Source organism: Eulemur rufifrons, chromosome 1, assembly GCF_041146395.1.
Source record: "Eulemur rufifrons isolate Redbay chromosome 1, OSU_ERuf_1, whole genome shotgun sequence".
Lineage (NCBI taxonomy): Eukaryota > Metazoa > Chordata > Mammalia > Primates > Lemuridae > Eulemur > Eulemur rufifrons.
Window position 1 is genome coordinate 64,842,979 of NC_090983.1, and position 13,733 is coordinate 64,856,711.

The following is a 13,733-nucleotide window of genomic DNA, read 5'->3' on the forward strand; positions in this document are numbered from 1 at the left end:
TGCTATCACATTTCTTATGCTTTGTGGATTTTCCTGAGAGCTGCTCATTTATCATTGTACTTTTCCGTGGTAGTTCTCTCACCCGTAGGTTGAAGTTGGGCTCATCCAAAGAGAATTAGCCTTTGTTTCTACCACTCAGTTTAGGGCACTGCCAACTAAGGACCATTTTACAAGCTCTGCTTAAGGTTTTCTTAAACACATAGATAGCATGAATTTAGATGACTAACCTGAATGAAGTTTGAGTCGGATTTATAAATTCTTCAACGAGTGATTTCTTTTTCTCACTATTCACTGGCAAGATTGAAAGAGACAAAGTTTACTCACACACAACTGAGTTTATTCTTAGGTACCCTTACACTAAAGGTGGCCATTTGCAATTCTATTTTAATGCAGGTGTCTTCTATTAGACTCCCCATTTTGTGTATGTCTTAGGTTTCATCTCCTTTTCCTCAAAACCTCCATGCAACTATCAGAGCAGAAGCTCAAGGTCTTCAGGGCTGGAAAGAAATCTTCAGGATGAAATCAACTATGAGGGTAGCTTGACTTCCATGGTTTACACTTTTATTTCATTTGAGGACTCTACAAATTTGTTCACTTTACACCAGCTCAGCCATACACTTATAAAGATGTTTTCAAAGTATTTTATCCAACGTTTCAATTAGTTCCATCAGAAGAGTCTTTCAGGGTACCTAATCTGCTGTTTATTTCTTATAGCATCTTTTATTTCAATACATGGGATTTTAGGATAGAGAAGAAATAACACGTGTTCAGTCTACTGCTCAGTCTTTGAGAGGTCTCCCTTCATGTTTTTTTAACATTCTTCCTCTCTATAACCCCATTACATAATTAAATCCATTCATCCCATAAACTTTTACAAGGCATTTGTATGACCAGGGAAAAGAAGCCTTATTCAATAAATGGTACTGGGAAAATTGGATAGCCACATGCAGAAGAATGAAACAGGATCCATATCTCTCACCACTAACAAAAATTAATTCAAGATGGATTAAAGACTTAAAAATAAGGCATGAAACTATAAGAATTCTAGAAGAAAATGTGGGAAAAACTCTCCTAGATATCGACCTAGGCAAAGAATTTATGAAGAAGACCCCAATGGCAATAAAAGAAACAATAAAAATAAATAAATGGGACATGATTAAGTTAAAAAGCTTCTGCACAGTTAAGGAAATAATCAACAGAGCAAATAGATAACCTATAGAATGGGAGAAAACATTTACAATCTATACATCTGATAAAGGGTTAATAACCAGAGTCTACAAAAAACTCAAGTAAATCAGCAAGGGAAAAAACCCATTAAAAAGTGGGCAATAGACATGAACCGAAGCTTTTCAAAAGAAGATAGACAAATGGCCAACAGACATATGAAAAAATGCTCAATGTCACTAATCATCAGGGAAATGCAAATTAAAACCACAAGGAGTTATCACCTTACCCCAGTGAGAGAATGGCTTTTATTAAAAACTCTAAAAACAATAGATGGTAGCATGGATACAGAGAGAAAGGAACACTTATATACTGTTCATGGGATTGCAAATTAGTGCAATCTCTATGAAAAACAGTATGGAGATTCCTCAAAAAACTATTAAATAAAAGTAGACCTACTATTCAATCCAGCAATCCCATTACTGGGTATTTGCCCAAAGGAAAAGATGTCATTTTATCAAAAAGACACCTGCACTCAAATTTTTATTCCAGCACATTTCACAATTGCAAAGATGTGGAATCAACCCAAGTGCCCATCAATTCATGAGTGTATTAACAAAATGTGGTGTATGTATAGTATGGAATACTACTCAGCCATGAAGGATGAATTAAGGCCTTTTGCAACAATTTGAGTGGAACTGGAGACCATTGTCCTAAGTTAAGTATCTAAAGAATGAAAAAGCAAACACCACATGTACTCACTATTAAACTGAAACTAACCAATGAGCGCATGTGCACAGAGGGAAGTAAAACACAGTGGAAATCAAGCAGGGGGGAGGAAGGGGGAGGAGATGGGCAAAAATCTACCTACCTAATGGGTACAATTAACATTATCTGGGTGATTGGCACACTTCTAACCATTACTAAGGCATAACAAAACTGATATATGTATCTAAAAACATTTGTACCCCAGTAATATTTTGAAATTTTTAAAAAAGCTAGAAAAAGCAAAAAATAAAAAATTCTCCCTCTCTATAACCCTATTACATAATTAAATCCATTCATCCAATAAACTTTTATAAGGCATTTATATGACAAATGGCACAAAAAGTTACCTAAAGTATATGCCTTTAAGTTGCTATAATCTGAGAGTGGTGATAGCAAGTACAAGAAATAACTCTTATAAAGGTGTTTTAGTCTGTTCCTGCTGCTATAACAAAATGTCACAGACTGGAGGAGTTCCGTAGTGTAGTGGTATAAACAACAGAAATTTATTTCTCAAAGTTCTGAGAGCTGGCAAGTCCAAGATCAAGATGCCAGTAGATTCAGCATCTGGTGAGTGCCTTCTTGCTGCATCCTCACATGGCAAAGGGCAAAAGAGCAAGAAGGGACTAGGGTGCTCCCTTCAACCTCTTTTATAAGAACACTAATCCCATTCATGAGGATGGAGCACTCATGACTTAATCACTTCTCAAAAGGCCCTGCTTCTTAATACTCTTACATATGAATTTTGGTGGAGTACATACGTTCAAACTATGGCAACAGGAAAATATGCGATGAGTGTTATAAGAAGTACAAAATAAAGTACTCTAACAGTTAAAAGAGGGGAGGATTAACACCCATTGGAGTGATCAAAAAAAGTTGAAGGAGGCAATAGAATTTCACCTAGGATTTGAACTATCGTAGAATTTGATGGCTAGAGAAGCAAAAAGAATTTTCTAAGCATGAGAAAACATACAAAGCCAAGGAAACACTGAGCAACTTTGAGGAATTTTAATAGCTCCATGTAACTAGAAAGTAAGATATATGAAAAGGAGTTATAAAAGATAAGTCCAGAGAAGTATATCGAAACCACAGCTTAATATTACAAGCTAAAGAGTTTTCACTTGTTTTCTAGGTATGGGAAGCCATCGAAGGTTTTGGATCAGGAGAATACTAGGATCAAAACTGTTCTTCATTTAGGATATTAAATAGGTTGATACTAATAGATACAAGAGACTGCCCTGCAGGATAGCATTTGCATAAAGAGTATCCACTATCCACTATAGACTCATACTGAAGTTCAAATCCCAGCTGTACCATCTTAGGGGAGTTACTTTATTTCCCCACGTCTCAGTTTCTTTTTCTTTAAGATAATCATAGTAATAGTATCTACCTCACAGAATTATTGTGAGGATTAAATGAAATATTACGTAGTTCCTGTTGCACTATAAATAATCAATAAATATTAGCCCTTCCTTATTGCAGAGAAAGAATTTGTAGGATTTTGCCTAAAGCTGCAGAGAGTATCATTGTTATCCTATTATGATTCCTCACCTATACGGTCTAAGACATGAGCACCCTGGAAAATCACAGGGCTTTAAAGGAGGGTCTGATTGTTGCCTACACACTCACATTTCCTCAACACTTAAGAGTCAGCATTAAATGTTTTTTTAAAAAATTCCTTTAACCTCCTAAAGGTGAAAGAAAGAAAAAGAGAAAGAGATCAAAGAAAGTCAGTTGACATTCTCTCTGTTGAATATATGGCTTAAAACCTGGTACTTTTTGAAGACTTCCAGTTCCCAGCCCAGCATGTAAAAAGCTTAGAAGTTGTCCACCATCTTAACAAGTAAAAAGCTGAACAAACTGAAAAATCAACTGCTCTTCTTAGATCCATCAAATAAATGACGTCAGAAGGCAAACTACTGCCCCTAAAAAGTGGAGAGACAGACAGGAGGATACAGAGAACCATAGCTTACTGAAGCAGAAACCTCCAGAGCAGCCAGTGCTGGGCTTGGAAAACCTGAACTGTAATTGGTGAAACTGCTAAAGGCTCGTTGTGGATGACTCTAAGAGTTAAAAAATCCAGGGGACCCTGTCACAGGGGGCCTCACGCTTTTGTGAATTCTACTTCCAAGAACTCTGTCAAGTTCTTACAGAAAACCTAGATTCGTCTGTTGTAACAAATGTACCCCTGTGGTGTGGGGTGTCTATAGTGAAGGAGACTGGGGTGGGTGGGGGGATGTTGGGGGAACTCTCTGTACTTTCCACTCCATTTTGCTGCGAACCTAAAACTGCTTTAAAAAAATTAAGGTTTTTAATTTTTTAAAAAATTATATTTTTTAAAGATGCGTGCAAAGTGAAGACAAATGAGATTTTTTTTTTTTGTATAAAAGCATCATTTAGCAAAAATCATTTAGGAAATTTGTATAGAAACCGGTGCCTTTCCATAGCTCTAAACAAGGAACATCACAACTCACTCACTAGAACAATTTTCTTTTTCTACAAATCTCTGAATCTTACTAAAATGCAGAGAGAGTAGTAAACTTCCGTGTCGCACTATGCTGAAAAAAACTAAGAGCTCAGGTATCATTTCTATAGACTTTGGAATTTTGTTAGGAAGGTCTGTAACTGTCAAAATAAATTAATACATTTTGAGTAGACAAAATCCTTGGTTTTTAATGTTAACTTCCTTGGGGCATATTTAGATGTCTAAAATCTGGAATTGAAGCTGAGCTCCTTGTCATTCATAAGTTTCTGCTGTAATTTATTTGAGTGACACTACTCTTTTTCTCTTTTCCCTGAAGCAAAAATAATGCCGTGATGCTCAGTTTGGCTCCTCATGCTGATTGACATTGAGTAAATTGTCTCTGAATAAGATGAAAATGTAAATCTTTTTTGAAGAAAATAGCAATATAAAAGCCCCTGTGTTTCCCTTTTTCTTTTAAATTGCAGCTTGCAGAAACACCACCCTAAATCACATTTTCTTTCTTGCCTGTCACAAAAGAATCCATTAGCTGGGTCCCTGCGTCAGAATCTTAATCCAGAGAAGACTGACTATATGAATTGACCACTGGACAGGAAGCCTGCAGCTTTTTATAAACTCAGCCAAGGCTCCGTCCTTATGTCATGCCTGCAAAATATTCAGTCTGTGGTGGAATCACACTTCTGCCATTTTTTTCAATTTTGTATTATGTTCATCAAATAGTATAATTAATGAACCATCATGTATCCATCACCAAGCATCAGCAATTTTCAGTTCATGGCCAATCTTATTTCCTCTATACCCCCCAGCCCTTCCCTTATTTTTTCATAGCAAATCCCAGACATCATATTGTTTCATCCATAAATATTTCAGTATTTTTCCAAAAATAAAGACTCCTTTTTTTTTGAGACAGAGTCTTGCTTTGTTGCCCAGGCTAGAGTGAGTGCCGTGGCGTCAGCCTAGCTCACAGCAACCTCAAACTCCTGGGCTTAAGCGATCCTACTGCCTCAGCCTCCCGAGTAGCTGGGATGACAGGCATGCGCCACCATGCCCGGCTAATTTTTTCTATATATATTTTTAGTTGGCCAGATAATTTCTTTCTATTTTTAGTAGAGACGGGGTCTCGCTCTTGCTCAGGCTGGTCTCGAACTCCTGACCTCAAGCAATCCATCCGCCTCGGCCTCCCAGAGTGCTAGGATTACAGACGTGAGCCACCGCACCCGGCCTAAAGACTCCTTTTTTAAAAGCATGATAATACAATCATCATACTTAAAAGTAATTAACTATGATTGCCTAACATTGTAAATCTTCAGTTAATGCTCCAGTTTCTAAATGACTTATAAATATTATATAATGTATTTTATAGTTTTTTTTAATCAAGATCCAAATAAGTTACAAGCTTTGCAATTGGTTGATAGGGCTCCTAAACTCTTTTCAATCTCTAGGTTTCCTGCCCCACCCCAACCCCTACCTTTACTTACTGATGCAAATAGGTTTTGTTCTATAAGTTTTCCTGCTGTCTGGGCTTTGTCAATTGTACTCCCATCATGTTGTTGAATGTGTTACTCCATCCTCTTTATTTTGCATAAAATTGGCATTTTTATTTTTAAAGAGTTAGAATCAGAGGCTTGATCAAATTTATATTTTTTATTTTTTGGAAATACCATTTTGTAGGAAGTTATGTGTTCTGTCTGGAGGCACATAATGTCCAATTTTCTCTCTTTTTGTGATATTAGCAGCCCTTGATGATCAATGCCTATATCCATTGATTTATTAGGGTTTTTTTTTCATTTATAGCTGGAATATTTCTATAAGGAAGTAATTCCTCTCAATCAATTTTTTGGTTACTCTGTGTTAGTTTTTAGAGGAAAAACAGAATAAATGCTTAATTCTTTTCCCTTTACTAGTTTTCAAAATGCTTATTTCTTCATTAGCATCCTCTAACAGTGACAAATTAGAGGGTTTCTTTTTTTTTTTTTTTTAGCATTACTATGAAGTAAGGGTTTTAAACATATTTGATATGTTTTATTCCATTACAATTATCTCTTTCAAGCTGAAATTGCCCCATCTTTGTGATGGGAATCTCTCTTCAAGAACTACCTTCTGAGTCCTTTTGATGTGATAATAGTAGTAGTCTTTGATGGTGTCCTTGCTAGCTGGTATGACAAGATGTAAATTTCTGCTCCAGATCTAGAAACATACATTTCTTCAAGGAACCCTGGTTCCTGTTTATGGAAACTGATATGATTTCAATATCACAATCTGGACATACAGATGGGTGATCATAGTTTGTGGGTTTGTTATTGTTTCCAGGCCATTTCATTGAACAGATCTAGGAAATGTGTGTGTGTGTGTGTGTGTGTAAGATGAAATATTTTTTGAGTTCAAATTCATACTTTCAATCTGAATTCAGAAATACAAGGTTTTTACTTAACCTGTCTTTATCTGTATTTCCTTTCTTTCATGTTCAAATGTCCTATTCTCAAAACACCAGAAAATTCTGTTATTTTTATTAAAAAACAACAACAACAAAGCAACTCTATGACCCTGGGTATTTCAGAGAAGTAAAATATTCAGATGAAACAGGAAAAAATGGTTTTCATCCCTACTAACCATGGCGACTGATTAAAGGGAAAGATGATAAATTAGCTTCTCACTCAAGGCGAAGCTAATGCATAGAAACAAAAATTTACTTTGTACTTAGATTAAAGATTCACTATAAATGGAGGCTGCTCTATGGTAAAAGAAAGTAGGTGAGTCCGTACCTGTTAAGTCATTCAAAAATGCTTTTCCAAGTTATATTAGAGTCTCGTAGGTGTCTGTAAAGAGAAAAAGGAACACTTGAGATTACTATTTTGCCACAATTCATTCTGTGAAAAAAGTTTCATTTCTAGATGTAGATACCACAGGGTGTCTCACTCATATAGGATAACTTCAGGGCACATTCACCCCAATTGTTCCAAGTCAATGGAAATCTTCTGCCAACAACAAGGAAAATAGGGTCCCAGTAGAGCAAGTCAGATTGGTTTGCTTGAAAGTGTCCTGAACATAATAAGTAGAAAAATCCCACCCCCTCAGTAGGTGGACTAGATAGGCCAATCTATTTTCAGGTTCATTGGAGTTCTGAAATGAACCACCACATACGTGAGGCTAAACCCAGTGTTGTTTCTGAGCACCCCTAGGACATTTCCACATCTTTTCTTAATCACGTAAGTAACTGTCATACAAGGTTAAAAAGGTGATAGATCTCAAAGAAATCCCGTGGCCACACAAGGGAGAGAAACATGACCAGAGGAATGAGAGAAAGCTCCATGGAAAAGGAGCATAATTTTAAGGGAATTCATTCATTCATCCATTCAGCTGTTTATTGAATGCCCACCCTCCCCATACCTTGATATCATCTCACAGTAGACTCAGATAAATCTGGTTTCAAATCCTGGATCAAACCCACACGAACTGTGTGCTCTTTGGCAAGTTACTAAACCTCTGTGCCTCAATTTTTCCCTCTGCAAAATGCAGACACTAATGCATGCCTCAGAGAGTTTTTGGAGTTAAATAGGGGAAAAAAAACCACATGAAATACCTCACACAGTGCCTGGCAGATACACAGCACTTCAGGAAAGCTCACCTGGTCTGCGGGAAGAGCTTCACCTTTCTCTGTGGAGAAGGAGAGAAGAGGGAGGGGAGAGGACTTGAGAGGTGAGGATGTGAAGGGATGTTCTAGGGAATGGGGAAAATAACTAGGCCAACTCTCGTGCAACACCTCTCTAGAGACACTGAAGGCCCCGCACTTTCCCTCCTACCCTGATGCCACAGTTTGCTCCGTTGGTTTGTTTTCAGATATTTGACCAAAGAGGTGGAAGGTAGAGGCTTTCCCAGCTCGCTTCATTTTACAGGGCTAGACAGCTTTGTCAAATGGAGGAGACTAGAATCGTGAATTGGAATTTCTTAATTAACACAAAGTCTCCCCATTCATATTTGAGGGAGAGAATGAAGGGGGCTCAGGGGAAAGACAGGTAAGGAGAATCTGTTGAAATGTGAGATTCACCACTGAAAAAAGGGATAATAGTTTTCTTCCCCAATGGGAAGTGAGTTATCAAATTTAAAAACAATTTCTCTGAGAGAAAAACCACCTCCTCTCTTTCCCACACTTCTACCCTTATTATCTGGCTCTGCAAGCATGCATCCCCATGATGTAGCTTATAAATTTAGTTTATATCTCCCTTAGACCAGCCTCTCTTTATTATACCACTTTACTGCTTCTTTGGGGCTGAGACTCTAAAATTTGGGTCAAATGTTCCATTAAGTTAACCACTTTAGAATACCAATAACACTCCTGCAGCACTTTTCATCTTCATAGCGTTCCACAAACATCTCCTTCTTCACTAATGAAGATGAGTTGAATATCTATAGCATCTAAAACCAAAGCTATTTAATCATTGTCTGATGTGGGAAAGTGAGAAAAATGCAAGACTAACAAAAAAGTATATTACATTTCAAACTTGCTGATTCGAACTTTTAAAAAAATTCTTTGAACATGCAGGCAAAACTCATGCCACAAAATCCCAGTTTTTGTAATGAAAGTGGCCACAATAATAGCAACATCTTAGTGTTTTTAGCTCTTCATGTTTTACAGAGTGCTTTTCAATACCTTATTTCACTTGATCTTTATGAAAACCTATGAGAAGAAAAGGAATTATTATCTCTGTATTTTAGATAAGGGTTATTGTGATTAACATGCTCAAGTTTCAAGTTACTAAATATTTGTGCTGGGACCAGAACCCCAGACTTCAGGCTCCAAGTCAGAAGTTCTTTCCACAAGGTTTCCCACCTGTGCTCTGCAGTAACTGGAGGTTCCACTGGGGCCCCTCAAAGGCTGCTGGGAAAGGAAGGATGGAGGAATGTGGCAGGAGTACATGTTTTCCCTCTTCTTCCAACTAGTGCAACTGCACAAGCATATTGCATTTGGAGCTTCCACGTGCATTTCCCCAGTTCAATATCACAGCACACAGCATGCAGCATGTCCTCTGTTCATGACCCAGCTAGACTGCAAGCTGCGTTCCAAAATTACACTCAACAGGCCCACAAAGCTCCATTCATGGCAGAGGGAATTGCATACTGTAATCTCTCTCCTTTGCTGTCCCCCAACCCTGCGTCTTTAACACAAACTAGCTGTTCTGGGCCAATGGAGCCATTTGATGGTCCTTCTATGGACCAACTCTCCCTTGACTTCATTTTCTTCTATATGAAACATACTGAGCATGTTTCTTCTTTAGCAATTGGCCATTTTTACCTTTGTGGGTCTCTTTGATACATGAACTTGCAAACACACAGGACCAGGAGCTTCCTGCAGATCTGGACTCTCCAGTCACTGAGACGCTGGTGTCTAACGCACGGTGTGCACCCAGGATTGTTGAAGACACAAACACTCTAGTTCTCCACTCTTTATTCCTTCTCCTCTCTCATCAAACTCTTCCATTCCTTCAGGATATGTCTGTCTTCCTCTGTCTTCTTTCTTCTCACTCCCACTCTTCATTTTCCCTCTCTTTTGTCTTTCTGTGAGACTAAAATAACCAAAGCAGGGCTGACAAGGATAATACCAGTTATATAATATTTAAAAAAAATTGAAGCCATTACTTCTGAGGGGAAATGAAACAAGATAAATATCTAGTACCAAGTGACTACATTTTAAAAATTGTCTTTAGGTCCAGAATAATCTTCAAATGCTTCATCTATAATCGCTCACTTTTTACAAGCAGGCCTCGAAAACTCTTTTCTCCTTTTTCATCCTTCAAAATTCAGTCCAAATGTCACTTCCTGCAAATTTTTTGCTGACATCTCTGGTCAGACTTCATCACTGCTTCTGTGTCTACTCCAGAACTTTGAACACGTCTTTACTCTAGCACTTCACGCATTATGTTTATTGCAGTTGATTGTTTAGTGTCTCACACTGAACTAAGAGTTGGTTTTCGTTTGGTTTTGTTTCATCCTTTTCTGTCTAGCAACTAACATACAACCTAGCCAGGCACATTACAGATGCCGAATTTTTTGCTGTTGTTATTGAATGTTGATGTAGTTAACTGAATGATCACCCAGGATTCCAGAAAAAACAAGCTCATTCTTACTCATTTTTTATTCTGTTTTTGGAATGAGATTATTTTCTACTACTCTTCACTGAAATTTAAGCTATATATTCTTAGCTGTTTTATGAGTTTATAGATTTTGCTAAGAACTTAAGAATCTTAACTCAATTTCTAAATTATTTCTATAGAAAAATATATTTCATGTTCTAAAATGTTCAAACACCCACAAAAGAAAAAAGGGGAGTTTCGTCTATAACTAAATGTCTATTACAGTCTATTACATTTCTCTTTCTTTCTCTCTCTCCTTCCACTCCCCTTTCCCCTGATGTCTGCTCTGTCCCTGCACCCAGAGCTTCACTTCATTGAGAGAATTTATCTCATTCTCTCCTTTCTCCCAGAGTTTACAGTTTGGTTTTCTGTTGAGTGCCTTGTGGTCTACCTTGAACCCATTATTTATGTATTTTCCCCCATTGAATCTATTGTCAGGGGATGAGAACTGTGGATTTTTCGTTGCTGATTTTTCACAGTGGGATTTCAAAGCCCAGCACTGAGCCGTGGGGGTTATCTTGGTTCCATGTAAGAACAGCTCCTAGTTGCTCCTCATTTGCCATCTGAGCTCAAAGAGGACAATGTCCAATTTTCAGCCTTCATTCTCTTTTCTCTCCCTCTTCCATCTTCTATTCTTTTCTCCAGAGATGAAGAGAAATGAGATAATCATGCCAATAAAGCACGCTTTTTCACCTTTATTGTTCTTGTCTGGGTGCTTCATTATGAGACGTCAATTATTCAATATTCTGAAGAGCAGTCTTCTGAGCACAACATGTTTTAGTTGTCTGGTGTTTAAAGTACTTGTTTTCCCCTTTTAGGCTACAGCGGTGGCTGTGTTGCCATGCGAGGAAGTCATCCGCTTGGTCGCTGGGAAGTAAAGGACTGCAGACGCTTTAAGGCAATGTCCCTGTGCAAGCAGCCAGTCGAAACCCGGGAGAAAACCGAGCATGAGGAGAGATGGCCCTTCCACCCCTGCTATTTGGACTGGGAGTCAGAGCCCGGTCTGGCCAGTTGCTTCAAGGTAATGCCAAGGTTACCAGGGCTTTCTTAGCAGGACCAACACTATTTCAGTTGGATCCATGTATCCTAAATTCCTTTATTCCAGCAGCTTTTTTTTTTTTTTTCCAGAACAGTGCCTGGCAAACAGCAGGTGCTTAATCAATATTTGTTGCCTGTCTCTATCCTTTCAGTTACATTCCAAATAATTTTTAAGCCGAAAATTGGCATATCCTGGTGACATTGATGGCTTTCTCATGAAGATTGACATCTGTTAGGAAGAAATACCGTGCACCAGTCTTAATCCTTGGGAGGAACACCATGCACTGGTTATCAATCCTGGTGGGGGACTCTAAACCCCTGCCCAGTTTCTGCTAAGGTTCCCAGCTCTCGCAGGAGGTTTTGCACAAACTCAACTGCTAGAGCATGAGTCTGGTGAGACAAAACACTCACACAACAGATCAGGCAAAGCAACTTCATTACACGTTAAGTATCCCTTATCCAAAATGCTTGAAACCAGAAGTATTTCAGATTTTGGAATCTTTTCAGATTTTTGGAATATTTGAAGCATTATTCTTCCTGGTTGAGCATTGCAAATCTGAAAAGCTGAAGTCTGAAATTCTCCAGTGAGCATTTCCTTTGAGTGTCATGTCACTGCTCAAAAAGTTTCAGATTTTGGAGCATTTTTGAGTTCAGATTTTCAAATTTGGGATGCTCAACCGATATTCACAGATAGGCAGCAAGTAGCAACAGAAACCTAGAATCCGTGGCAAGCCAGTCCCCCAAGGCTCAGGAAAGCTGGAGTCTCGTCTCCACATGCCCCCTTCCCACCACAGCTGAGGGATCGCAAAAGCACTCGTCTCTGGGCTTTATACCCCAGGGGCAACTTGGATCACTGGGCGAAAGCATTGTAGGACATCCTGTTCTAGGAGGGATGAGGACAATTCCCCCTTGTCTCAGGATGTTGCCTTCTCGGTATCTTCTGCCTGAGGATTACAAACAAGGGAGGAAGAGCTGAGTCAGCGAGGATCATTTGGGACTTGTCCTCCTGGAATAGTGAGGCCCCAGGCAATATTGTCCTTATTGCCAAACATGTGCCAAATGACGGAGGCAGATACTGGCTGGGTATTAAAATGGTACAATTTTATACTGTTGGCAAGCCAATGAATAAAGTTCTTATTATGGAATGTTACAATTCTGCTAATAAAGATAACTTTTGCAGCTTGCCAGACACCTGAAAATCAAACAAATTAATACATACAATTGGTATATATGTGTGTATACGTGTGTGTGTGTGTGTGTATATATATATATATATTTATAAATCTGTGAAAGAATACCTAATTGAAAACCGGCTTTAGATCCTATATTTAAATCAGTTCCTACAATTTACTTGTCAGAAATACATTTTTTGAAATATTATGTTTTTATGTTTGGTGGTTTTGTCTTGGTTCATTTTACAAATAGAGTTTCACCAAATCTTGGGAGCAAGTTCTTTCTTGCAAATGGGCACATGCAGAGCAGAATGAAGACAGACTAACTCCAGAGCTGTTGCAGCTCATGGATGGCCTGGGACAGCTGTGCATGCACTCTGTTTAAGTTGTACACATGTATTAATATAATCCTACATTAAATTGATAGAATAGTAGGCCCAAAATTGACTTCACAGAGCAATAAGTAAAACTTTAGAAATGAATAAACTGAGACCACTGAGATTTGTCCAAGATCACAATTATTTACTGACAGAGTTGGAATAAATCCCCAGTCTTGGGACTCCTGGTCTAGTGCTTTTTCTACTATATATCACCCTGATGTGTCAACAAATGCATAGTGTGTGATGGGCATGGTGACAGGATTTATGAGTTTAGAGTGATTCAGGAAGACATTCCCAAAGGAGGTGAGTTTTGACATATAATTTAAAAGATGGAAAGGTTGTGCTGTAGTCCGCAGGATTTGGAAAGCTATGCATTCTGATCTCAGCAAATCAGTCTGGTAAGGCTGGCTGCGGGTGTACTTGCCTGGCATCAGAGGTTCAGGCTTAGTGCTGGGCAGTTAAATTTGAGAAAGGTGCAGAGGCCCAGGATCATGAGCTCTGGGTCCTTGGTCCCTCACCCCGAACTTAAACAAAGCCAAAAACAGGCCCTTCCATTTGGCTGACTTTTTTCTGCCACTGTGAGCACAGCTGAAAAACAGCAGAG

At 38.5% G+C, this 13,733-nt stretch overlaps 1 protein-coding gene across 2 annotated transcripts in view; it reads left to right on the top strand.

Annotated features, from left to right (window-relative positions):
- Positions 1–13,733, top strand: part of PLA2R1 (phospholipase A2 receptor 1) — a 111,619-nt gene that overhangs the window by 61,498 nt on the left and 36,388 nt on the right. For both annotated transcript variants that reach the window (XM_069472262.1, XM_069472269.1), the window contains exon 12: positions 11,358–11,560. In XM_069472262.1, the coding sequence (XP_069328363.1) occupies positions 11,358–11,560 (203 nt within the window). The remainder of the gene's footprint in view (positions 1–11,357; positions 11,561–13,733) is intronic.